The following is a 27,808-nucleotide window of genomic DNA, read 5'->3' as shown; positions in this document are numbered from 1 at the left end:
TGGCTGCAGCAAACTGGCCACAACCCAACTACAAGGGGTCTCCATCAAGAGTGATTCAGGAAAGCAGTGTTGGGAAGAGTTCCAGAGGAGGTGAGAGAGAAAATTTTGGATGACCCTGATTTAAAGGGGGCGGATTCACATCGCTGGGAGACACACTTGGTGCACCATCTTAATAAGTATAAATTGGAGAAAGAGAAAAAGAAAGATGATCTAGAGGAACTTGAAGAACAACTGTTGAGGTTTAACCTCCTGAGACACGAACTCTTCCACAGCATGCATTTTTAATTTCTCTTTGATATTTGGGCTGATTGGGACCTGATGAAAGTAAAAATAAAGAATTACCAGATTTTATTTTTTTTTTACCTAATTTTTGTTTCTAAGAAAAATGAGATCCACATATGAGGATATTCGTTTAAAATTTTGATAGAACAGTAGCAGTATAATGTCCTCGTAAGTGGATATCAGGCCCTTGTAGAGTAAAATTGAGTATTTTACTCTCCACATATGGACGCCAGGTCCTAGGAGGTTAAAGAGCGGGAGAAGGCCCTGCTGGAAGAGAAATCAGTATGGAGAGAAAGGGGGGCCAGAAAAGTGGAGGAAATATGGAGAGGACCCAACGGGAGACCGGTTCTAACTGCGGGTCTGGCAGAGAGGAAGATCAGAGAGGCTCATGGCCTAGGACATGTGGAGGTGACCCAGATGGAGAGGAATCTCTGTCATTGGTGGCACCCATATTTGAAGGAAATGGTGCGGGGGCATGTGAGGACTTGCCTGATCTGTGGACAGTACAACTCCAAAGTAACAGTGAAGCCAGAGATGGGTAAGTTTCCTCTGCTCCAAAGACCCGGGCAGGAGATTGTAATCGATTACACGGACATGATTATGTCCGCAAAGGGGTTCAGATCGCTGTGTAGATAGTCTGACGGGGTGGCCAGAAGCATGGCTGGCGAGGAGAGAAGACACTAAGACGGTGATTAAGTGTTTGGTGAACCATTATATTCCTTGGCATGGTTTCCTCGAAAGAATCAGATCAGATACTGGGACTCATTTTAAAAATAAACACCTTCAGGAGGTGGAATCTATGTTGGGACCCCAACATAAATTTGGGACGGTTTATCATCCACAATCTCAGGGCAGGGTGGAAAGAATGAACCAAAATTTGAAGAGCAAATTGGCAAAAATCTGTGCACAGACAAAAATGGATTGGGTTGATGCACTCCCCATAGCCCTGATGAGCATTAGATGCTCTGTCAATCAATCTACCAGGTTCATTCCTTATGAGTTGTTCAGAGGAAGACAATTTCCAGGGCCCACCGCAGGGGGTCCCAGCTTTGAGGGAGGAGGGACCTGGGTTAGAATATGTTAAGCAATTTAAAGCACACAAGGCTCTTGTCTCAAGTTTTGCATCACAGGTGACCGCAGATCAAGGACAGGAGCAGACGGTGCCCGGGGCGAAGTGGGCGTGGGAGATGTGCCTGGTCGGAGGTTGTGGGGTATACTGGAAACTGGAAACCACAGAGCCAGAATCAAGAGGGTTGGGGAGACAGGTTTTATTCACAGCGAGATTTTAGGATCCCACAGAATCTAGTGACTCTGTCATTGGGGGAAATGGACGGCTCCACCCACGGGGATTGCCAATAGCGTGGTTTATTTTACCTTAGGAGTGGATGTGGTCGGTGAGGACCCGTATGGAGTGGTCAAGGTGAACTTTAGAAATTCATTACAAGGTTTGTTCCCAACCCCGGCACCACTTTTTGAAAATTTTACAGGGATTATGGAAGTGGATTACACTAAATTGAAGCCCAGACAGTTGATCTCTATGGCAACTGGCTAGAGGGATAGTCATGTGTGGTTAGATTGGTTAATTCAAAACTCCCGAGAGCAAAATGTGTCTGATTGTGTGGCCTGTGCGGCGGCCAGACCAAATTTGTTCACTGAACCGGCACCCCTGTATCCAGTGGACCACTGGGGTTTAAGTGCATGCTTAGACTCACTAGGGAGGTGGTTTCGGAGGGCAACTGCACGTTGTTGGCCAGTCTGTTTCCCCCAATTGATAATAAAACTGTAGTGGGACCGTTCACACCGAGTAAAGCAAATTACACCTGTATTAACTTTACTGTTTCTGAACCTTCCAGCCACAAGCATGACGCCGGCGAGATTCCTGCTGACTGGTGTGTAGAAATCTTTCCAGCCAGCCAGGGGGAACGCCTCAAGGGAGAAGGACACATGGGCATGATCTGGTTTGTATTATTATTGTGGGGAATATCGTTTGTTTGTGAGAATTCCAAGGGGAACATCTGGCTTGTGCATCTTAGTGCGGTGGGGAGCCCCGTTAATACTGGTGGGTGAAAAGAGGGTGCAACTGGGTAAACCCGGCACTGCCCAGCTAACAGCGAGATGTAGACGTCATGTTTTGAAGAAGCGTTCGACAAGCTCATTTGACCGTTCTATAGGTTCACCAACGTACATAGATTGCATTGGTGCGCCCAGAGGGGTGCCAGACCACTATAAGTTGGCCAACCCAATTGCGGCTGGGTTTGAGAATTTGCCTTTGATTGCAGGAATTATCCCAATTACTCCAAATAAGAATGTGGATTGTATTAACTACGTCCATTATAATATCCTTAGATTGGCTAATTTAACCCATGATGTTGTAGGAGGGTTTGCGGAACAATTAAGACCCACTTCTCTTATGACTGTGCAGAATCGAATGGCATTAGATATGTTGTTGGCGGAAAAAGGGGGCACTTGCGCAGTGTTTGGCGATATGTGCTGCACTTTTATTCCTAATAATACAGCCCCTGATGGATCTGTGACCAGAGCGTTGGGCCTGAAGACTTTGTCCAATACCATGCATGAGCATTTGGGGGTCAATAATCCGTTGGGAGAGTGGATGACCTCTGTCTTTGGGCAATGGAAGAGTTTTATTATGTCTATTTTGGTTTCTTTATCTACTTTAACAGCTATTCTGGTAACATGTGGCTGTTGTTGTGTGCCTTGCCTCAGAACATTATTGGTAAGAGTGATTAATCAGGCTGTTGGAGGGTCTGATGCCGAGGCAGACAAAGGCTACGTTCACACTGCAGGTCTTAATGCTCAATTCCGATTTTTTGATCAAATCCGATTTTTTTTTCTGCTTGTTCACACTACAAATAAAATACGACAGCAAACGCGCTCTAGTGTGAACGCTCAAAGTGGCCGCATGCACAAAAGAAGACGTCACACACAACGCGCTCTGTTTAGACCCAGACCAAACAGTATTGTTTGACTGATGGCCCTTAATATAAAGACTTCGGACTTTACGTTTCCCAATTTTTGCTTTAAGTTATTTTGTTATTTACATAATAAAGTAGACAACCTAATAATGATCCTTATTGCTGTTTTAGAGGAGCGGTGCTTCAAAGGTTAGTTGCAGATTTCTGTCAGAATCTGCAGATTATACAGTACAAATAAAATGTTCACGTTTCTCCAACGTTGTCTTCCCAACAGTTTCACTGACATCTACACTGGATGGCCAGGAAGCGTTCGCGATGTCTTCTCGGGCGCTTCTCCGGCGCTGATAATTGGCGTCTGTCTTGCGTCAGTGACGTAAAAGACGGATTTAATGTGACATGACTGTTCAAACAGCAGTCGCTTTCTAAAACATCGGATATGTATCGGATTCAGTACCGCATACGAAAGTGACCCAGATCGGATTTGAGCCGTTCACACTGTCAGACCATGATCGGATATGGGTCGCATAGGGTCAAAAAAATTGGATTTGATGCGCGTGTGAACATAGCCAAAATGATGAGGAGGGTCAATCTGCTGATCTTATGTTTGATGACTTGCAGTAAGAGGGGATGTTGGAATGATTGTACCTGAAGTGCTTTATTACTGTGCCTTATATTAATCTCATATTAATCAAAACTGCCATATAATCATATAGAAGTGGTGTTAAGTGGACACAGCCCTAAATAATAAAGGCAGTAGAATAGGTGTCCTTCAATCGTAGGCTCTCACCCATGTTTTCCTGTAGAGCAGTAGATAAGAGGGAACCATCTTGTTACTGAAAAATACTGTTGTTTAGACTAGACTAGGGTGCCTGGTAATAAAACTGTCAGGTGCCCGTCACCATTTTGAGATCCGCGGCAACGTGTCTTGCAGGACGCATCTCCCTTCTAGAAGTATTGTGAAAGTGAAATAAAGTGTTAAATGGTCTACTGAGCAGTGTTTTGTCTTCCATCGGATGCCTCTGAGGAATCAAAAGAACTCGGTGAAGTGTTGATATTAATAATTTTAAAAATTTAATTGAATCAGACGCGCCAATATCTTGAGGGAGATTATTCCAGAGGTAGGGTGCAACAGAGGCGAATGCGCGGTCACCTCTGGTCTTAAGCCGAAATCTAGGTTGGTAGGTAATCAATCCAGCCAGTGCACAGGTTGGTCAGCCTAGTCCTGCAGTCTCGGCTGACTGCTCTGTCTACCAGTAGCTAGTTTTTGTGCCTCTGGTATACTTGCCATTTCCTTTCTGTGTTATGGGTTGCATCCTTCTCCCATATGCTCTTCCAGTATTTCTCCGTCTCCAGCCTTCGTGGTGCTGTTCTCATATTGTTCCCCTGCCACTGAGAGTACACCTTGGCTGGTTCTGTGGAGAACAGATGGTTCATTCTCCTGCCTTCGATCTCTCTAGTGGCTGGCCAAGGCTGTGAGTCTTTGCTTGGCCGGGTAAAGACAGCTTGCTATACTTCTTAGTCATCTTCTTTGTCGCACTTTTCTGCAGCTCCAAAAGCTGGCTAATCTCCCTCTGTGCTACCTAGATGTTAGCCTCCAGTTTCCTTCTCCATCGAGTGTTCTGCTCCTTGTGTCTGTTCAACTTGAAGCCCAGGATCTCACTGATCATTGCTGCCGTGGAGTAGATCAGCTTGTTAGTCTCAGTAATGGTGGTGGTGGGTATTGTCCATAGTGCTACTTTCACATCATCAAGCTCCAAGTTTCAAGCTTCACCATGATCCTATCTTTTAGGTCATTTCCTCTCGCACTCAACAATCCTTCTTCCATCGCACTTGGGGCTTGGTACCCAATCTTGGGTGGGGGTGATGATATCTCCTCCCCGACCTGTTGTCCTGGCTCCCCCTTTCCGTAGAATGTGTCAATGTCTAGCTGTGAGAGCAGTCCCTTTTTCTGAATGTTGGAACACTGAGCTGTCAGTTTGGATGTTGGGTATCGAAGATATTCATGTAGCCCCTTTCGTTGGGGTTACTTGCGTAGTAGCTTTCCAATACCGCCCTATTTTCATCTCTCGCCTACCGATGCCGCCTTATTCCAGTAGCCCACTTCTCATCAGGGTGCCCTGGTTCCTCAATACCTGACGCAGACCTTAATTCTCCTGCTCCAAAGTCATGTAGTCTTACCACTATGCTATCCAGCATGTGTATATATGTATATATATATATATATATATGTATATCTATACATATATATATATATATATATATATATTATATATATAGTTAACACAGATCGTTGGGTAGACTTAAAGACAAAGTGCTATTTTAAGTACTTGAAGTACATTTTCAAAATGGTATTGTCTTTAAATAAAAATAATAATGAAAATTTCAACAGTGTTTCTTCTTTAAAAAAAACAAGGCAGAAACATAAAGGTTATTTGACCAGCTTAACCTTTAAAATAACCTTAGCCAAAATTATTTTGCACATTAGGCTAAAACAGTGTGATCATCGAACATTTTAGTGCAAAATATAACAAACCCATTGGACTCACAATACCTTCATGCTTATTTACTGTCCCTCTCTTTCACCATGTATTTAGACAAACTAGCCTGCTCACATTTTCAGAGCTCAAGGCAGCTCTCTTTTTTGTTACTATGTGACATGCAAGTGAGAATAGTCTCTCACATTGGAAAGTGGCAGGACTAATCAGGTACTTGCAGGCCAGGACAGACAGCTGTGGGTGGGTCCCTGCTCGACTGGACCACCACTGCAGCGGGCAGTCTGTCTTGCTGATGGTGGATTCTGCTCTGTAGGGCTGTTACAGTAACAATAAGTTTAAAAAGTTAAAAAAAAAAAAGTTTAATTTACCTGCATGGCTCAGGAACAGTTGCCAGCTTTTGAAGTTTTACCAGCTGTGATGGAGTTAAAATGACTAGTTTGTGCTTTTATTTGTCTAAAGCAGCAAAAACAGCCTCTTCATTCTTTAGTAGAGAGAAACCATATCCCGTGTTGAATTCCACTGTGTGGAAACATCCTGTATGAGTGGCTCTTTGCGTTGCCCCAGTCTTGTTTGCTCTAGGTGTAATTCCTCCATATTAGTAGGGTTGTCTGTAATGCATCTCATTTTGCTTTCTTTTCAGTGTCATAAAGCTGTTGAATTATATTTGAAATAGTTTTTCAGCACAGCAGTTGAAGAAAGTTGGATCACCTGACTCTAACTGTAGCACATTTTCTAACCCCCAATCTTCTACCAGTGATAGTGGTCTACAGTCCAGAGCAATCCATTTTGCAAGAGAATTTGTAAGTTTGTCTGACGTTGACTTAATAATTTTGGTCATCAAGGCAGTCATTTGATCAAGTTTGGGCAGCTCCCACAGTTTCTGTGCTCACGGTAACATCTAAATGCTTCGGTGGTATGCAAACCACGCTTTTATCAAGGCTTCTGTTGGGTAGTCTTTTGAAATGAAATTTGCCTCGATGAGTCCAAGCAACACGCTTTCTTATGATTCTTTGTAGCTCTGATGTGTGCATCAGTGTAATCAGTATACCAAAAAATCATGCATTGACAAATGTTCCCCCTTGCTTGGAATGCAAAGTGCAATTAAATGCATTATTTTTTAAAACACGTTAATTTTTTCAAATTAATTAATCGCAATTAACGTGTTAAATTCCCACGCCTACATATATTGTTCAGGCAATCGTCCAAAATGAGTCAGTAAATAATCTTAAATCTTTTTTTGCATGCACCACCGAAACGTGTGCAGCAGACTGTAAAGGACATTTACAATTCAAAAATTCCATGGCCATGTTCGCATCTATAGAAATTTTGTAAAAACATCAAAAACATACACCAAAGGAGCACTATAACATATGAAAACAACCGAAAAAAGGCATAAAACAACTTTAAAAGTGAAAAATTAACAGAAAGAGAGTCTTCCCCCCCCCCCCCCCCCCCCCACAATAACTGTATTATTACCACAAGGGGATACAAAGAAACCAGAACAAATAACATAAAATGAACACAAATAGCTGCAAAAGCACAAAGAAGTATCTCCACAAAATGCAAAGTTACCACAGAAAGATCCAAACTGACCCGAAGGAATCCACAGTGTCAGAAATAACCATAAATCAAAAAACTAACAGCGGCTTCTTCGCAACATAAAATTCTATTGTGTAAAAAACAGCTTAGCTCTAATGTCATAACTTGCACCTTAAGCTTGATTGAACAGATATAAATAACACTCACTCCAAAGGTAAATGTGTTTGCAATGCCAATAACGGCCCTCTTCACACCAGAGCTCTCTTTATTCGGTAGATAAGGCCATGCAGAGATGAATAATTTTGAGTACAAGGGACAGAGACCCAGCCACCTGGGAGACAAGGCCACTTCCCCCTGGACTGATATACTGCACCTTAACCAAGATCAGTATCGAGCATCTTGTTATTTTAATGGGCCAGGGATAGGGTGTCACAGCCATGGTCTCAACATCTCAGGCCTTCTCATTTACAGATTAAAAAACGAAAGTGCTGCCCATTAAATATTTAGATAGAATCCAACCCTTGCTCACCTGGCCTACCCCTTCTCCCTTCTCTCACTCATGCGCAACCTCTCATTTACTCTTGCTTTATCTTTTACTCTCCCTTTTTTGTTCTTTATTTTACTGGTTCTACCTTCAGCTGGCTGTTTATCTCACTTGCCTCACTGGGCCATGGTGTTTTGTGTTGCTTGAGCATCCAGTACAGTCAAGAGGTAGGGATAAGTGGGGGTGGGTTGTTGGGATTAGAGGCACAGCAGTGTATTAGGATTCATGTTTAATCGTGTCAGCATCTTACAGCTATCAGAAAACGTGAGGGGATTGGAGACCCAGGGGGTTCCTGAAAAATGAGGAGAAGGGAGGTTTGTGTGTGTGTAGGGGTGACACACATCACTGATTTTAGGGACGGACTGTGGCTGGCTCAAAGTAAGAAGACAAGAAATTATGTTGTGTTTTTCTGTGGCTGTCTAGAGAGTGCATTGCCACCTTTTTGTAGCTGTTTTCTTTTAAACACTTTGAGTTCTTTCTGTGGTTGTTTTTAACCTGGGGTCAATGTTTGGTCAAAAATGAAGAGCTTCAACTAAATTTGAGTCTGCAATTTGTTTTTATTCATGTCTTTAAAGCTATTATGCAAAACGTTGTTGCCTATCTAAGGCTTACGATCACATAAGGTCCATATTGAGACTCTACTGAACACACACCATCTGGGTTCACCAACCACTGGGTCCTTGAACTGTTGCAGCTTTGAGAATGTGTAGTTTAATTAATTCCCTTCCAAACTAATTGCCTAAAGTTATGGGCATATTATAATCATATTATAATCATATAATCATAACTCTGTAGAGCCTGTCCCAGCTACCACTGGGCAGAAGTCAAGGTAAACCTTGACTGGATTTCAAATCAGTTACATAGAACCATTCACGATCACATCAACACCTACCGCCACTGTAAAATTAACCTGACATTACAAGTACAGTGCATCAAAGTCATTGTCTTTGTTCATCAGCCATATCAACTGAAAATACAAAACAAGAGGACAGAAAAGGTACACGAGCACAAAGACCTGCATTGTTAGTGTGGAAAACACGAAACTTAAACAGATAAGGCACAGACAAATCACCAGTCACTAACTAACACAGAAAAAGGGCACAGCCTCTGCTCTTCTATTTATCTCCACACCACACCTGCCAACCCAATCAGAGCATATTTATCCACCTGAGCATCCAAGAACTGTAATTAGCCCAGGAGATACAGTAGAGACAGGAAACCGAATAAGGGTCAAATCAAAGAAAGAGCAAGAAATACAACGGGAACAGGAGCAGGAAGGAAAAAGGAGAGAAAGTTAATTGGAGTCCTCGGCAGAGGACCCGTGTGACTCACCCAGCCTGCTTTGAATAGCTGCAACAGAGAACCAGAGACTAAGCGTGAGCCATCAAAAGACAACAGAGAGAATAAAGAGGTTTCAGATCACCCGGTCCCACAGACATCCCACTGTGGCCCTACTGTTCTGGTCATTCTGGGCTTGTCTTTCGGCCTGGACCTGCCGAGGGCCCTAATAGTGATCAGAAGCCATCTTTAGGCTACCTCACTCTCAGCTGTGCTCAGTTACACATAAACACACTCTGCATAGACTCAAACTAGATTAGATTATTTGTGTTCAAAGCTATTGCCGACCTGTCCAACGTACTTCTTTACAATAACAGGCCAAATCTTTTTGGTACTTTTGTTGTGGTGACAGATTTAAATTTTTCTTACTAGGTAATTCTAACTGATAATAATTTAGATTATGCCTTTACACACCTACCACTTTGATAAAACATCTTAAAGACTTTCAGATTCATCTAACCAACTAATCTATGTATTTCCAAAAAATATGTTTTTTATTTTATTTCTTAGCTTTGTCTGCCATTCGCTTCTAGTTAGGTAAAGAACAGGATAGTTTTTATTTTATTTTGTTCTTTTAGTTATTAATTTATATAAAAAAATATCTCTCCTAATGAGAATCTACCCACAAAGTGTACACTAACCAAAGCAACCAAAGATCTAATTCCTGTCTGAGCTCAATAGACTTATTTGAGACATTTTAGTATTTTAGTATGAAAATTATTGACTATCGTAGGTTTAACATTCTGCCACATTAGTATTGATATGAACGCAAAATAATGACCAAACTCAATTATGTGACACCAGGACACATGTAACTTTAGCAAATATAGACATTATGGTAACACTTTCTATTACTGCTCAGTAATAAAGGGGTAATAGTACAGTAACAAGGGGAAAACAGGAGCGTAATAATGTGGTAAAGTTATCACTATGCAATTACCAAAGTAATAACCACCATATCCAAGTAATATCAAAGATGCTGTGAAAGCTACAGTCCTATACATATGAATCTAATGTATTCATATGTATTACTGTAGGTCTGTGGGTTTAATCACCGTTAAAACCTTTACTTGGACAAAGTTAGCAGGAATCATCTTTGAAACTTTGTAGCAGCTCCAGCATTGTTTGTTTTACACAGAGAAACACAAAGAAACGAAGTGTACTAGACCATACCATTTCAAGGCTATTATAATATTTTTCATATTTAAAATGAAATTATATAAAATGCTGTATTAATTCATTAATAAAAAAATGTTTACCTTGAAAATATATTTGAATATGGAATGAAAGTACAATCAAATGGTTTAGGTTCTTTTCTTGACAGATGTTGTTTGCAAACCAAAGCGCAGTTAATTTTGAAAGACTTGTGTTTTTTGGTCAGTTCCACTAAACGCTGTAAATTTGATTTAATTTTCTGATAAGGATGCAATTACACCTTGAAATCAGTTAGCTTCTGTATTAATAGTAACAAGTATTTATTATAAGAGAATGGATGGATGGATGGATGCATTATTATTGTGCTGCCCATTAAAAGGAATTAGAAACGGACCTGCATTTTATATATTTTTCATTCTTACTGGTCACTGAGAGAAGGACCCATATTCACACATAAATACACACAGAATATTCTACATACTATCTATAACCACTTTATCCAGCTCATATACCCACCAATGGCCATAATCACCAATTAACCGAACTATGTACTATGTACTATGGGAGAAAGTTGGAAGACCTAAAAAAAACTTCACTTCAGGATATGTCCATGCATACTTCATTATTTTACTGATATATCCTGTTATAAATATGTTAACCAGCAGCAGTTCATTTCTTTCACAGTGTGTTTGCTGTTGTAGACTGGTCACATATAAGGAGGATTGCTGTTTCTTTCTTTGTTTTATAGAACTTGTTAGCTTGAAGCTGACCTGATGTCATTATGTTGTTACCAGAATAAATGTCTCAGCCTGTGTGTGTACTCACACAGTGCCAGAGATCGAGCAGACAAGAAGTGAGCTGCACTAAGGAGAGGAGAGATAAATCATGCGGTCTTGTAAAAATGTAAATGTTTATTACACTTAAATGTTTGAGGTCAGGTTTGGGTTTTTCCCCCCTTAACAATAAACACCTTCTTTTATAAACTGCATTTTGTGTCTACTTGTGTTTGTCTAATATTTACATTTGTTTGATGATCTAAAATATTTAAGTGTGACAAAAAAAAGGGACAAACATTTTTTCACACCACTGCATCTATTTCCTGTCACAGCTCTGACATTTTGACCTTCTCCATTTTATTTCTTCCTCTCTATTACTGCCTGGGCTTATTGTATGTTATACAACGTTGACAAATCACATTATGGAGTGTGTGTTAGCGCAGAGTGAGAGAGACTGTAAGAGAGAGATTATGGTGACAGGCAGAGAAAGGCCCGAGCAGATTCATGTCCTCTTTTGGCTCTGCAGTAAACTATTGACACAACTGACCTCTTCATCTCCATTCTGCTACAGAAGCTGACTGCAGGGAGTAAATAATGATATAAAGAGGAAATTGGAAGAAGAGGCTGCAGTGCAGAGCAGTCATAATAAGAAAGGAGTACTTCAGAACACATGGGATCCCAAGTGTCTGATGAATTCAAAGACACCTCACCAATCAAAGTGAAAAAGTGATGCAGCAGGCTAGTCTGTTTTGCAATATCAGGACGTGATCCTGATGAGATGACAGATGTTATCGTGGGACACACCCACATCTGGCCCAGGATATCACTGAGCTCCTGGCAGCGTCAGTTGGACTAAAACATGATGTCCCAGAGATGTTCTATTGGATTTAGGTCAGGCAAGTGTGGGTCAAATATCCTTCATCCTCCGGGAAGTGCCTGCATACTCTAGCCCAGGGGTCGGCAACCCTGGGCACGCGTGCCACAGTTGGCACGCGAAGGGTTAACTGATGGCACGACCATAGCTGGACTGGCCATCGATGGTGATCTTTCATTTTTATGGGCCGATGATGATTTTTTTTTTTTAGTAACGATTTAATAAACAATGAAAGATGTTGGACTGGCCAGATGCTGGCAGATGTGTAAGAATAACTCAGTTGTTTGGTGTCGGATATGGCGGAGCTGGGGTGGTCCAAGTGTCAGGTGAACTGAACTTCAGATAAGAAGTTATGACCTGCAGTCTATCTGGGTCAGATATACTACTGATATTAGATATTAGATATTACTAGCTAGCATGATGGAGTTTATATACAGCTGGGTGGGTGCTATGATTTTACTGATAGTGAACTTTATTTAATTCATAAGGTTAGTTAGTAGAGTTTCCAACCGCCCCGTAAAAAATGGAGTCGTCCCGTATTCAGAGAAAATGTCACGCGATTCCTATTGAGCTGAAAAGGAACACAGTTTGTCCCGGACTTCAGCTACGATGAAAAAAGATACAAAGCTGGATTTATTCTGCGCCTTTACGCTGTCAGCTGCCTCTTCATCTCTAATTCAGTCATGAAAACTGATCAGTGATCAGCTGATTGGCTCTCTTGTTTGTTTATCACTCACTTTGCGCCGAAAGAGGAAACCAGCGGATGTCGCGCTAAACAACAGCAGCACGTTTAAGCTTGATCAGCTGTTGTTAGAATTTATTTAATATTAATTTCTAGTATCAGCTGATGTTTGCTGGAGCCACAGCTGTAAAGCTGCTGGTCATGATGTCGGTTTGAATATGTGGTGAGAGGGAAACATGAAGATGAAACCAGGAGATGTCCTTACTGAATCATCAGAGCTGAACAGGTGATGGAGAAACAGGTTTACCTTTTAGGTGACAGGAATGAGTTGAAGTTATGAACTGTTTCTGAGAGACAAATAACACCAGGATCCTTTTCTAAGCAGCTGACAGCTGGTAACTGTGCAGGGGCGGGGCACAAAGAAATACTTTTCTTTCTGATTCTCATTTAAAATTTCTCGCTTTTATTAAATAATTATCTGAATCTTACAACCAAAGTTTTTATCTGATGTAAAATGTATAGAAATCATACATATACCAACAAGACTGTACATCACTGTCACAGCAGCGTTTGTTTTCATTCAAAGGCTTTATGGCTTTTCCTATAATACCTGGTGGGCCGGTCTCTAGTCAAAATGCCCATTTATGTCCCAGTCCAGCCCTGGACACGACACGCAGTGAATTAATCTGAGCAGGTGCATTAAAAAGCAAATGGCCGGGCCAGCGGAGCACATCGCAAATTAGCTCGCATAGACACATTAGTTGTACCACTTCTTAATGATGGGATCTTAGCTAACAACCCCAAACTACCAGATTCAACTTGTAATTGGCTAAAAATCACTTAGCCTACCGGTGAGAGGGACGTTGCTAGCTGTCAGTTTTTTCAAACGATGTTGAAATTTCCACAGTCCGACCCTTCAAATGCTTCAGCAGCTGTCCACTCAGCACAGCAGCTGTTAATATAGATCGTAATTAAATTTATTGCTAATGCAATTATATGGCACATTGACTTCTGAGGAAATTTTAGATGGCACTCATCATCAAAAAGGTTGCCTACCCCTGCTCTAGCCACATAAGGAACCCGCTGGTCTAAGGTCTGACAGTGGGTCAAAGATTATAATAATAATAATAATGTATATTTTATTGATCCCTGTGGGGAAATTACTCTCTCTGCATTTGACCCATTCACTCAGTGAAGCAGTGGGTAGTCAGGGTCCTGTTGCCTAGCCTGTAGAGGTCTTTGTTTCCATCCATGGATATGCCTCCCCAGACCATCACTAACCCGCCACCAAACCAATCACTGCGAACGATGTTACAGGTAACATAACCCTTTCACGTCTGCCATGTGTACTCAGCCGGTGTTGGACCTGGTGCTTTATTGGGCACTACGGTCCCAGATAATAAGCACAGGACCCACTAGAGGATGTCAGGCCCTCAGCCACGCTCATGGAGTATATTTCTGATTGCTTGGTCAGAGACATTTACACAAGTGGCTTACTGGTGGTTATTCTATCACCTCAAGCTACTAGTAGTAACCCTGACCTTGACCAAATGCAAAGCTAGTGAAAAAAACAGACAGAAAAGGAAAGTGTGTCAGTGGTCTCCAGCTGTAAAGCCATTCCTGTTTGTCTCATTGTTGTTCCCCTAGTGCACCTGTTATTTTCATTAACCCCAAAGCAAACACAACTGATTAGCAGTGTACAGTTAACTAATAAGCAGATTTAAGAGTGTTGATTCGAAATCGGTAAAGAAATACACGGATGCAGTATTGTTACCACATTTATATACATGTATCCATCCATCCATCACTCCTGTTTATGTGTTTGTTAGTCAGCAGGATATCTAAAACCACAAATATGGATTGGTTATTCTGAAGCATTTTTCTCCTCAAAGCACTTACACAACATGCTTCATTCACCCATTGACACAAACACTTTTTTGCACCTAGGTGTTGCCTATCTGACATTTAAACTCCAGTGAACAAATCGGAGAGCAGCCTGGGATTCAGTATCTTGGCCAAGGATACTCTGAGCATGGAGCAGCCAGGGTTCAAAGCACCAGTCTTAGATAAACTACTGCACTTCCTGAGCTACAGCCACCCCAATATGCAAAACACCCTCTGAAAAGAGCAGGGTTTTGTGTCACTCACAGTACCTCAGATATACGTTTACAACACAAATAAATGTTTCATAGTACTGTGCAACAGTGGTCGCGGGCAATAATTCTACATTTTTCTTTGAACTTCTTTTTCATTTATTTTCAGTCCAGTGTTTACCTGACCATTTGTTGAACCACTGAACACTGACATATGAATTATTTAATGGATGGATGGATGGATAAAAGAACACACTTGACTTAATGGCAGAAAAAAACAATTTGTTGTTGCAAAAACATATATTTTGTTCCCATTTCTTTAGCTGAATGTATGAAAATCCCAAAGATAAGACAGTTTAATGGGAATACAATTGTATTTTTGCAATAACAAGATATGTCCCAAAAGAGATATTAGCCAAAAACTTGCCATATATTAGCACGGCATGAAGTGTGTCTTAAAGAAAATTGAGGAAACTGGAAAAGGGGAAGACAACAGAATGCCTAGAAAAAACTCTAATGCAGATAAGTAGCATTTGAAAATTATGTCTTCAAGAAGCAGGAAAAAATGCAGCATCGACCCATCACAAGACCTGGGAAATGCATCTCTCATTGTTTGCCATGGCATCAGCAGCAGTGTTTTCAGTGGAAAGCTGGCTGTCAAGAAGCCATTTGAGGGAAAATAGGAGAAAAAGGCTGAGGTATGCCAAAATAGATTCAAACTGTAGCATCCAAAGACGACCTCTGGAGTGTCCTCCATAAAGACTGAAGAAATATTCTTCAAGACCACGTAAAGAAATTAAAAGACAGATTGATTTTGATCATCCCAGCTCATACCTGACGCCCTGATAAGGATAAGTGGAAGAGTATGGATGGATGGATGAATGTGAACACCTGTTATACTTACGAAAGAATACGATTTTAGGCGTCAGCCTGGAGGGTTTCCTGGGTTTTGCCACGCTGGCATGTCAGTCAGCATACATCCAGTAAAATCGATAGTAAGCTGAGTCCTAACTTTGAACCTAAAAATCTAAAATAGCTGTGGGTGAGGTTCTTCCCTTCTGTGGATTTGAAGGTGAAACACAGAGCAGAGAGAGTTCATAAAGAGATGAGGTTAAGGTCTCTCGCTTGTCAAACCAGTTCCATCAAACATCCTATTGTGTCGACGCTCCAGAACCCAACAAACAGAAGGGACGGGGTGAGCAGTGTAACGACTCAAAGTTTTGTCTTCATTCACGGTCCAGTCATTGATGACTTTGTTCAGTGGTGTGAGGAGTCTTATCTCCAGCTGAACATATCTAAAACAAAAGATATGGTTGTTGATTTTAGGAAACAACACAATGGGCACGGAGTCACTTTAATTAAAGGTCAGAAAATAGAGCAAGTACAATCATATAAATATCTTGGGACCATAATAAATGAAAAACTGAACTTTGATCAAAATTGCAAATCAGTTTGTACAAAGGGTCACCAGCACCTTTATTGCCTTAGGAAACTTGTTCTTTTCCACATTGACCAAAAAATTGTAACTTTGTTTTATCGTTCTTTTATTGAGTCTGTTTTATCCTTTTGTTTGGTGGCATGGTTCGGTCAGACCTCTGTCACAGAGAAAAACTCTCTAAATCAGATAGTGAGATGGTCCAGTCGTCCGATAGGTGAGCCACAGTCTTGTTTAGCCTCCCTGTACTCTGAGCAGGTACAGAGGATGGCTTTATCAATCCTTAAAAATGGTTCCCATCCTCTAAGGGGTGAATTTCAGCTTCTTCCCTCAGGACGGAGGTTTCTATTTCCGAAATGCAGGACAAAGCGTTATAAAAACAGCTTTGTCCCCGTTGCTGTCACTGAATTAAATAAGAACTGTTTTTGATTCGAAATATTAAAATTACTATATATGTGCCACAGTGAGCTTTATATATTTACTAGGTATGTGTGTTTTTAAAGGGATGCCAAATGCTGTCATTTTTCTGTAAAGCAAATTTACCTTGCCTTTGGGTATAAATAAAGTTACCTTGACCTTGACCTTCATCCCCAAACACCTGTCAGCACTCATGACGCATTTACAAGTTCAACCCATCTTTCTTTATGGCGAACTGAGAATACATCCGGTCTGATTTAACTGTTGTGTTCACTGGTCATATTTGTGTCTTAGGATTTATTTATCTAGGCTTTGATTCTTACAATTAATACAATGAAAGTCAAGATAACATTTCATGAAAAATACATATTTGACATTTGAACTAATATTAATAACTATATATTATTAATATTAATACAATTTGAACTAATATCCACAATGAAGACTATGTTAAATCATGAGACTCTCCATAAATGCATGTGCCACCAGGACACCCAGGTCCACAACTGTGTAATTGTTTCATCTGATCTGCAGCCGTATGTTCTGGACACTCAGGTGAAGAGACGAGCCGAGCTATCACCTGATCACCACCTGGTGATAAGTTGGATCAGGTGGCAGCGGAGGATGCTGGACAGACCTGGCAAACCTTCAGTAAATGTATTGTGAAGGTGAGCTGAGGGCGCCTGACAGAGGCCCCAGTTCGTGAGATCTTTAACTCCCACCTCAGGCAGAACTTCAAGAGCATTCCAAGGAACGTTAGGGAAAACTGAGTAGGAAAGGGTGGAAGAACTGTTTTACTACACTGAGTGTGCAAAGAACAACATTTTGCTAGCTCAACACTGTATGAAAATATAAAAAAGTTAAACATATTAAATAGAGACAGAATAAAAGCACCCACCACTAAGGGATGGTTCAGGATCACCTGAAGGTTTAATGCCTCTAAAGTAGAGAGGGTGTCTTTCTCCCAAATCTAAACTAGGAGATTGCTCTACAGCAGAGGGGGCTGATAGCTTAAAGCTCTGCCTCCCATTCTACTTTTGAAAACTCTAAATATTCTCTTCATATGTAAATAGTTCTTTAACTACTTCAACAGAAACTGTTGTTTTCCTATGTGACACGGTAATTACAACATGTGTTGCACCTATTTCCTTTTCTGTGACCATCCTTTAAAGATTCTTGTTCCATGAAAAGGACGTGGTACTTGATTATAAATAAAAGGGCTCACATTTCTAAACATAAGGGTTTGCATGTAAAGGAAAACTGACAGTCGGCACTTTAACACTCTTGGAAAGTTGTAGATATTTCACCTTCAGTTTCAGAAGGACATGTCCCTTCTCAGCAGGGAGTGTAAGGAGTGACTGAATGTGACTTTGGGTCAATACAGAAGACATTGTCATCTTTTGCATATGCATGTGCTTCTGGAAGCCCATATGCCTGCACCCGATTTTAACAATTCAAATCAGCTCTGCTAACACAGTAGCCCTGCCATGACAGAGCAACACACTGACTCAGTTATAACACAATCACACACTGCAAGAAGGACAACCACCATCTATTAACGTTGTTTTCCCACACATGTTCATTGGTCTGGTGTTAAAATGTAGTGTAAAAGTTTTAACAACGAATTAACTGACACCTGTTATTAGAAATATTCTCAAACTATAACTTGCAGTTATGTAAACTACGAAATAATCAGTATGATTAAAAATCTAGACATCAGAAGTTCTAACATATAACATGAAGATCGTTCCTGCCCTGTTCTTCCTGTTCTCCTTGTGTAGTTGCCTCCTACTGTTTCTACCACACTGTGCTTAGAGACACAGCAAACCTTGCAACTGTAGCTATGGACTTCCTGATTGAACTGGACTACATGCGTGACTTTAATGGACTGCTTGTACCATCTCATGTTACCAATATCACCAAGGACATTTGCAACCATTTGTTTTAATAAACAGTGCATTCCCCTCTGACCTCTGGCATGCACAAGTCATTTCCGCCCAGAAAACTGCTACTCACTGCATATTTTTCTTTTTTCTGACCAATCTCTATAAACCTTAGAGATGGGTGTGCAGCCTATCCTGCACCAACAACCTTTTCTGTCCACTGAACATTAGTCTGAGAGTAACACTGAAACATGTGCACATACATGACATCAACAGTGAACAGGTGTCAAATGAAGATATTGTCTTAGCTGAGGACCTAAGCTGCTTCAGGTTTTAATACTGGATCTTTTTCCTGCATGGCTGAGATGGTTTGGACATGTGTGGAGAAGGGACGGTGGATGTGTTAGAAAATGATGTTGAATATGGAGCTGCCAGGTAAGAGGAAAAGAGGAAGATCACAGACAACATTAAGAAATGTGGTGTCTGATCTGGTGGGACAAGCACCCCAATGCAGCAAGTCTGGATCGGCTCTTGTTTTGAACTAACCCTAATCTGACCCTATGAGTATTACCCAGCAGGTAATGCAGAGTTAATAGAGCCAATGGATGGGTGAGGGGACTCGCCCAGTTCTAATTATCTCTCTCTCCCAGGTGTCTACCCAGCCTGCTCTAATAAAAGCCGGGAACCTGAGTAGCCTTGCAAGCCCAGTATCTATCACCCACACCTGTTTCTGTAGCTCCCCCCTAGATCGGGGCACCTGGTAATAACTGGGTTAAAGTTAGGGGCCTGGCCAATCGGCCCCAGGCCTCTGTTCATTTTAATGGGCTAGAGTAACCTGGACCAGCTATTCACACTAAAATGGATTAATACTCTGTTGTTACCTTTAATGTTTCACAAAGGGTTAAAAAGTAAATGTCCACAATTTAGACTTTAACTGTAAGAAATTTAGTAGGAGCAAAGCAAAAACAGAATGCAATAAAATTCTGTTTTTGTACTACTACTACAACTAATAATAATAATAATTCTAACAAAAATCAATTCACCTAAAATATACTTTGTAATCTTTGGAAGGAGAAAGGAGAAGGAGAGCATGTACAGGGCTGTTGTGACAATTTCAACACAATTCAACTTTATTTACATAGCACCAAAATCAAAAGGAAAGTTGCCTCAATGGGTTTTATATTGTAAAGTAAAGACCCTACAGCAACAGAGAGAAACCCCAACAGTCAAAAGACTCCCTTTGTGTAAGCACCTGGTGACAATGGGAAGGAAAAACTCTCTTTTAACAGGAAAAAATTTCCAGGAGAACCAGCCTCAGGGATGGGTGGCCATCTGGCCCAACCAATTTTCAAGTGAGGGTAGGAAGACAAGGCCAAACACACACTGTGGAAGAGGGTCAGCGATTAATAAGATCAAGTAAATAAATTCAGAATGGTGTATACTAGCGGTGCAACGGATCAAAAATCTCACGGTTCGGATCGGATCACGGTTTTAAGTCACGGATCGGATCAATTTTCAGATCCTTAAAAATAGAAAAAAAAGACAAAATTTCAACTCGCCATTTACTTATTTAAGTATTTTTTTGCCTATTAAAAAACATTCAACTGAAGACTCATTCCACACACTTATATAAAAACAAATTAAGGTGCAATATGGACATTATGGACCATGTTGGGCAGCCTCTGCATCCTCTGCACACGGCCATAAACAAGAGGAGTCTGTTCAGTGACAGGTTGCTTCGCCCAAAGTCAAGGACCAGCAGACTTAAAAAGTCCCACACGCCATCAAACTGTTTAACTCCTCTCTGGAGGGGAGAGGGAGGGGAAACAGGGACAAAGGAGGGGGAACAAGTAGCTGTAGTGCCTCTTCACTGTGCAATAGTTTTTGTTAATATCCAAAGGTGTAATAGACTCACAATACTTGAAATGTGCCGTTCCCTTGTATTCTTATTCCTATTTATTCTATTTATCCCTTTTGTATTCTCTGTATTTATAAATGCATATGTGGTATATTTCTGCTCACATTCTGTAACTTCTGTCGGTGCTGTGCTACTGGAAACTGAATTTCCTGGAGGAACCCACGCGAGGGATAAATAAAGTTTCATCTAATCTAACGTAATCTATAGGGCAGTGCAGGGCTTTGTATCTACCACTCCGCTGTGATATAACGAGCGGTCACGGTCACGTGGCTTTCCGTTGCCCTGGAGGTCGTAGTTGGGCAACAGAAGATGCCTGGGACAGTTCAGCCATAACTTTAAACTTCTCCTGCTCATACATGCTTGGAACGATCTTGTCACTGAAGCGGACGCGCAACGAGATATCATAGCGTGGCTCAAGCACGTTCATCATAGTTTAAACCCCTTGTTTTTCACAACAGAATACGGCCTCCCATCTGCAGCTAAACACCCAGTAGCTTCTGTAATAGCTTTAGCCCGGTCGGACTGGGCACCAAAGGGCTGCTTAAATGCCGCAAACTCCTCTGCTCCTCCACTTGGACCTCTAGCGCTGACCATAGCTATCGCTTGACAGACCCACCACGCCACCATACACATACTTTTTTTCTTTTTCTTCGGATCACGTGCGTGCCGAACCGTGGAGTTGATCCGATATCGGTTCGGATATCGGATCAACCATGATCCGTTGCACCACTAGTGTATACACAATACATGGTGAATGAAAAAGGTGTGCGAAGAAATACTCAGTGGATTATGGGAAGTGCCCAGCAGCCTAAGTCTATTGCAGCATAGCTAAGGGAGGATTCAGGGTCACCTGATCCAGCACTAACTATATGCTTTATCAAAAAGAAAAGTTTGAAGCCCAATCTTAAAAGTAGAGATAGTGTCTGTTTCCCAGATTTCATAGAAGACTTTTAAAAGTTTACTCAAACATTTCTCCACCGGGCCTACACACAGAATCTCCCACTGTCTGCTTTTGACTGTATCTGTGGCTCTAACTGGCACATTCACTGAGCAGTAAAACATCTTCTTTGTTGGCCTGAAGCCTGCAGCTGTACTGCATGCTTGTTGCACCAGCCTATAAGAGGGGGCTTGCCCCATGCACTGCAGGGAAAAAAGCTTTTGTCACTGAGACAGAAAGATTCATTGTAACAAATAGAATACAAAAACCCCCCAAAACATGCGGCCATGATTTTAACATCTTTAACATCAGAGTTAGTAACACTGTGAAAAAGGATATGCTCCATTCCTGATTTTCTTTTCTTTTGTTTCTTCTTGTTTTCCATACTTCTTGTGTGATGCCGCACTTAATGTGAGCTTTCCTTAAATCAAGGTCACAGCAAGAAGGTCAGAGGTCATGACAGATCTTTATGATGAGACATAGATGTAATAGGAGCCTACACAGCACTTAGTTTGACCCAGAGCATTATCATTCCCAGCGCGTAACCGACAATTTCTCACTGTCGTCGGTATGTTACACATTGGGATGAGGACATGTTGGATCACCGCCTCTCTAAGTCCAAAAATCCTTCTCATACCACTGCTTCAGTTACAAAGAGAGGAGGGGGAGAGGTCATCACGTAGTTGGACTGCATGGAAAGGAAAACTGCAGAACTTGACAAGAAATAGTACAGCCCACCTTCAACAAATACATGTGGATTCCTCAGAAAATATTATTATATTACTCTGTTACTGCTCCTACTAACAGTACTGTACACCAATCCATTAAAAACGTTAAAGAAGCACACCAAACTCCACACAGGCCTACTGAATATTGTTTGTATACGTGTCTATCTGCATGCAGGTGTGAGCAGTTGCCTAGCAACAGATATGAAAGTGTCAGAAGACAGACAACTGCTGCCAGAGCCGATGTTGGGAGGAGTTTCTAAAAGTAGAACAGTGGCAGACAGAGACGGGGCACGAATACACTTGTGTAACAAAGGAGTGGTAGACTCAAATTAGGAAAACAATCAGATTTTCTCACTTAACATCTTTTTATTCCTGCGGATATATAAAAAAATTACTTCATGGCGTTTAAGGCTTTGAAAACCAACATAAACAAAACTAAAAATCTATACACTACAGAAATTATTTTTTTCACACATTTGTTAAATCACAAATTAACTTTGATTAACCACATAGGTCCTGTCCAAATTCACGGGCTGCATCCTCCTGAGGAACCGGCCTTCGCGGTCTACGTGGGCCGGATCCTCAGAAGGTCGGGTCACCGCTGTCTCGGTGGAGTTTAATAAACTCGGCCGTCTGCTCCGTGCTATCTAAAATATAACAGGACACTGGAGTAAATTCTCGAGCATCTCATACTTCTGTTTAATCAGTAGTCTATTTGAAGTTTAGTCAGCTGTGTGAAAACCAAGGAGGAACCCACCCAATGTATTAATAAAGTTTTATTTTATCTAATCTAATCTAATAACTTTAATCTCAGCCAAACCAATTTACTCACGAACAAATAAAACACTGAAAAATCAAATCAAATCAAATCAAATCACTTTTATTGTCACATCACATGTGCAGGTACATTGGTACAGCACATGTGAGTGAAATTCTTGTGTGCGAGCTTCAAAGCAACAGAGAGCAAAATACAATAATGTAAACAAGCAAAATACAAGAATGGCTACATCTGAAACTAATAAATATATGTACAATATATAATAGTATATGCATTTCTGGATGTGTATACTAAATATTTTTCTACGTGTGTGTGTGTGTGTGTGTGTGTGTGTACACATATTTTACAAATTAAATAGAGTAAACAATAAATAAAATATATAAAATAAAATATACAGAGTGAGACATGTGCAAAACAGTGGCGTTACTGTACAGTATGGAGTGCATAAAAAGCCCAACAATAACATTTTTAGGTCGTCTAAGTGACTTATATATTACGTTTAACCTGAGTAGCAAAAGTCTGCGGTGATCTGAAAATGATGTGCCGGGAGTTGTGCCGTTCTCGGCGGCTTCAGTGACCCTCGAGCTCTTGGCTAGCTATCGAGCTGGTGGGTAGCAGACGTCTCCGAAAACGTCGGCACACTTTTGCAAATATGCGATATCTTGATAAACCGAGCAGATATTTGATGTTTACACAGCTACTTTCTCACCTGAAAATATTTTAAAAGTTTATTTTGTGACCCAGAAAGATTAGTAAGAGTAATTTTAAAACTTAGTAGCGGCCGCCATTGCCGGAAACTTTTTTTTGTCTGGGCCGCACTATGAATTCTGGGATATGGTGGGCCACAAAGGACACACCTGACCCATCCTTCAAATTCGGGGAAATGAAGGATGCATTTGTCGGCTGCATTCGGAGGAGTCTACGACTTTGGACAGCCTTCGGCGCGTCGCTGTGACGTAATCGGTCTACAAATGCGTCCTCAGGAGGAAGCAGCCCATGAATTTGGACGCGACCATAATTTGGAAACACCCAGGCCTGACCTGTTGAATCAAGGAATACATTCAGACAAAGTCAGGTGGTTCCCTCAAAAAGCACAAAAAGCTAAACACATCCCGCTATGATCTAAAGAAACGAAAGAACAGAGGAGAAACAAAGTCACTGACATCTGGAATGCCATTTAGAAGGTTTGGGGATTCGAGCGAACCAGCACGATAGTTATTATCTGACAATGGAGAAAATGTGGAATAGTGTTGAATCTTCCCAGGAGTCGTTGTCCTAAAAACAAAGAGCTCAAATAGCAAATCAACAGCTCCTCCAGGAGCTCACAAAAGAACCAAAACAACATCCAAGGGCCTCAGTCTCAGTTAAGCAGTCACAGTCATCGTTCACGATTCAGCAAGAAGAAAGAGACTGGGATATTGACAGAATTCCAAGGTGAAAACCATTGCTGTCGCACATTTGAATCAAGAAAAAAAATCTTGATAATCTCTAAGACGTTTGGGAAAATTGTCTGTGGACTGAAAAGACAACAGCAGCTTTTTGGAAGTTTGAATCCCATTCTATCAGGAATAAAATGACCATAGCATATCATAAAAGAACATTACACTAAGAGTCAAACATGGTGGTGGTAGCATGATGATTTGGGACAGGGCCTAAACAACTAGCCATAAGTGATGGAACCATGAATTCTGCTCTCTACCAGAAACTCCTCAAAGACTTACGCGTGCTTGGGTTATACAGCAGGAGCATGAACACATCACACCAGCGAATCCACCTCTTAAAGGCTTTGGAGTTGCCTAGACATGACCTTAAACAAGTTGTATTGAAAACCCTCAAATGTGGCAGAAATAAAACAATGTCCAGTTACTGCAAATGCTTGACTGCAGTTCGTGCTGCCAAGAGTGGCACAATCACTTAAGGGACCATTGCTTTTTCACATAGGGCCAGGTAGTCCTGGGTAGTTTTTTTCACTTAACAAAAAAATCATTGCATTTTTTATTTACTCAGGTTATCTTTGTCTATCATGAAACTTTGTTTGATGATCTGAAACAAATGTGCACAAAGAAAAGAGAAAATAAATATTTTAATAAAAAAAAAATAGGAAGGGGGCAAATACTTTCTTTTCATAGCACTGTATCATTGTCTCTCAGTCTTGCTGTTACTTACGAGGCAACATGGCACCCACAATGGAAAAAATAGGTTTAAAAGTTAACAATTAAGAAACAAAAATTCCATCACAAGGTTCTCAAAAGGCAAAAACAAAGGCAATTGTGTGTAATCCTCTTCAGCAAAAACAACCCTGGTCTCAGCATGGCAGAGAAACAAAAAAGCTCATTACTTTGTGTGACAAAGTACAAGAGTCCTACCTTGCAGCCCTCGCAGGCACTGACACCATAGTGGTATCCAGAGGATTTGTCCTGGCAGACGAAGCAGGGCTTGTACACCCTAGGAGGGGGTGGTGGGGATGGTGGGCTGGGGACAAGTTCCTCAGAACTGGTGCTCTGTGTTTCGATGGCTGCAGGGATTGCAAACAAAAAGAAGGAGATGAAGAAGGTTGTTCTGCTAAAATAACTAAAATAATTGAACAATTTGGAACTAGAAAAGAACTTTAAATTTTAACCTACAGGAAACTAAACTGGTCTCACTACAATTAGGTTCTTTGGGTACAGAGAGAAAACATTAGCTACAAATTCCACATATAAACTTTTATACATCACATTCTGCTTTCGAGTATTTCTCATGATTAGTTTGTGTGTGTTGCTTGGTCAAAATGCTTAATGCATTTCCAGGGATGGTTCATTTTCATTTAAATTACCTTCTCAGCCAAGTCTTTGATCTAGAAAATATAACCATTTATCAAATTGCTTGATGAAGTATAACCAAATGAAGATATTTGAAATGATTTTGGTGATACAACTGAGTAAAAGTCACTATTGTTTTAGAATAAAAAACTAATTGTCTACTACAATAAGAAATAGGCACTGCTCGTATTTGTACTTAATTTCTTATAAGTTACTGAAGCTCATATTCATGAATATCTTTCCAACCAACGTGCGTATGTGAACAGAAACTTACTAACTGATACATGATGTTCACTGTGTACTGAAAACCAGGACTAAAACGGGTTACAAGGATTTACAACCAGAATAGTGAAAAAATAGGAAGTTCTTTTGGTTCAATCCAAGTTAAATTTCCCATTTTATTTTAGTCAAACTTGAATCCACCAAACAGACACTTGTTAACAAATTCCTCTTATTACAATTAACAAACAGCATAGGCCTTTCTTGGAAACATCCATCTAATTTACTCCAAAATATTATTTCATTTTCAGATAATTATGAAGGAGGGTCCAGTAAATTAGCTGAGCACACACAGAAAAGAGATGGCTATAAAATAAATGTTAAGCATTAATCATTAAACAGCAGTGTTTATGGGAGATGTGCATGTAACATGCAGATAAAATACCACTAACAATGCTACAAGAGAGAATTTAGCACCATCAATAAAAATGCACCAAAACCATGATGATTGTAGAGACCAAGCAGCTGTCCACACACATACACAACCTTTCTACATAGAAATGGGAAGCATTCCATCCAGCAGATAAGATTACATTCTTCTGTAGTTCATCAGGGTAAACCCAATTACCAATCTTGAGAGACCAGCTCTTATAATTACTGGACCCTTGTCCCTGTATGGAATTCCCTGGTGATTTAATCTGATCTTCCATCACACTCACCGTTTACTTACAAATTACAAGGTTATTCCAAATTATACAATTTGGGGTATTTATATTTAGCTGTACTCTTGACTATTTATATTTGGGCATTTTACTATTACTTTGTTCAATTCAATTGCATTTTTATAGTGCCAATGTACAATGCACTTCCAACTTGGTAAGGACAGAGAGACAAGCACTGATTTTCATTTCATTGCTTCCAATGCTCCAGATGGTTTCCCTGTGAAGCTGGCAGAGAGCAGGTTAAAACATTTGCACATAAAGCAGATGTTCGTTGAGACAATCTGCTGGAGATGAGCCAGTGGTCTGACACACAAAGCCACTTGATAAAGGAGGATCAAGAAAACAGACACTTGTGCATGCTCTTATATATTTACAGTATGAGTTAAAGACCAGCCTGGGTTGGAAATTATTTAAGGAAGAATTTTGAACTTTCTATCTCCATTTTTTTGCAAAATTCGCTCATATAACCAAACCACAGATAATACATATAGATACTTGGAATAATGCATTAATGCAGTTGTCTTACATACATCATTCTACTGTGTGGCAGCATGTCTATACAAGTTATAACTAGTCATACTACGCTGAACAATTTTTTTGCTGATTTTCAGGTGGTCTATTTTGTCCAAATCTCTAGATACTTGTACTTACATGATATGAGAATATCAGACAGAATAAATTGTAATAATGTTGTCTGTTCAGCACAATGTGTATGTCTTGTGTAACAAATCACCAGCCCATAACAGGTGCTATTGACATTATTACCAGATTTCGGTAACAAAAAATCCAAATCGCACATGCACAGAAATCTAACCATAGATGTCCATAAGTTTTGTGTATTAATAAGAAATAAAACAGGGGAAAACTATTGAACACATGAAGAAGGCAAGGTGCAAAAAGGCATGGACAGTCATGACACCAGCAGAAATCTATCAGTAATTAGAAAGCAGTCATGCAAATTAATATCAGCTGGTTCAGTCCCAACTGATGGCCAATAAAAACGTGTCATTACCAACATGTCACACAAGAAACATCTCATGATGGGTAAAAACAATGAGCTCTCTCAAGACCTTCATAACCTTATTATTGCAAAAACTACTGATGCCACTGGCTCCTGTGAGCACTGTTGGGGCCATAATCTGGAAGTGGAAAGATCATCATTTCACCATAAACCACAATTAGATGCCCCCTGCAAGATTTTAGACAGAGGAGTATAAAGAATTATCAGAACAGTTGAAAATTGGGCCACAACCACACCT

At 40.6% G+C, this 27,808-nt stretch overlaps 1 protein-coding gene across 1 annotated transcript in view; it reads right to left on the bottom strand.

Moving 5' to 3' along the window:
- LOC309698855 (retinoic acid receptor beta-like) overlaps nucleotides 1–27,808 on the bottom strand; it is a 117,211-nt gene that overhangs the window by 76,025 nt on the left and 13,378 nt on the right. The window contains exon 2 of the mRNA XM_082521588.1: nucleotides 25,174–25,322. Within this exon, the coding sequence (XP_082377714.1) occupies nucleotides 25,174–25,322 (149 nt within the window). The remainder of the gene's footprint in view (nucleotides 1–25,173; nucleotides 25,323–27,808) is intronic.

The sequence above is a fragment of the Aulonocara stuartgranti genome (assembly GCF_965226115.1).
Source record: "Aulonocara stuartgranti genome assembly, chromosome: 22".
Taxonomy (NCBI): Eukaryota; Metazoa; Chordata; class Actinopteri; order Cichliformes; family Cichlidae; genus Aulonocara; species Aulonocara stuartgranti.
This window is presented reverse-complemented; position numbering and strand designations above follow the sequence as displayed.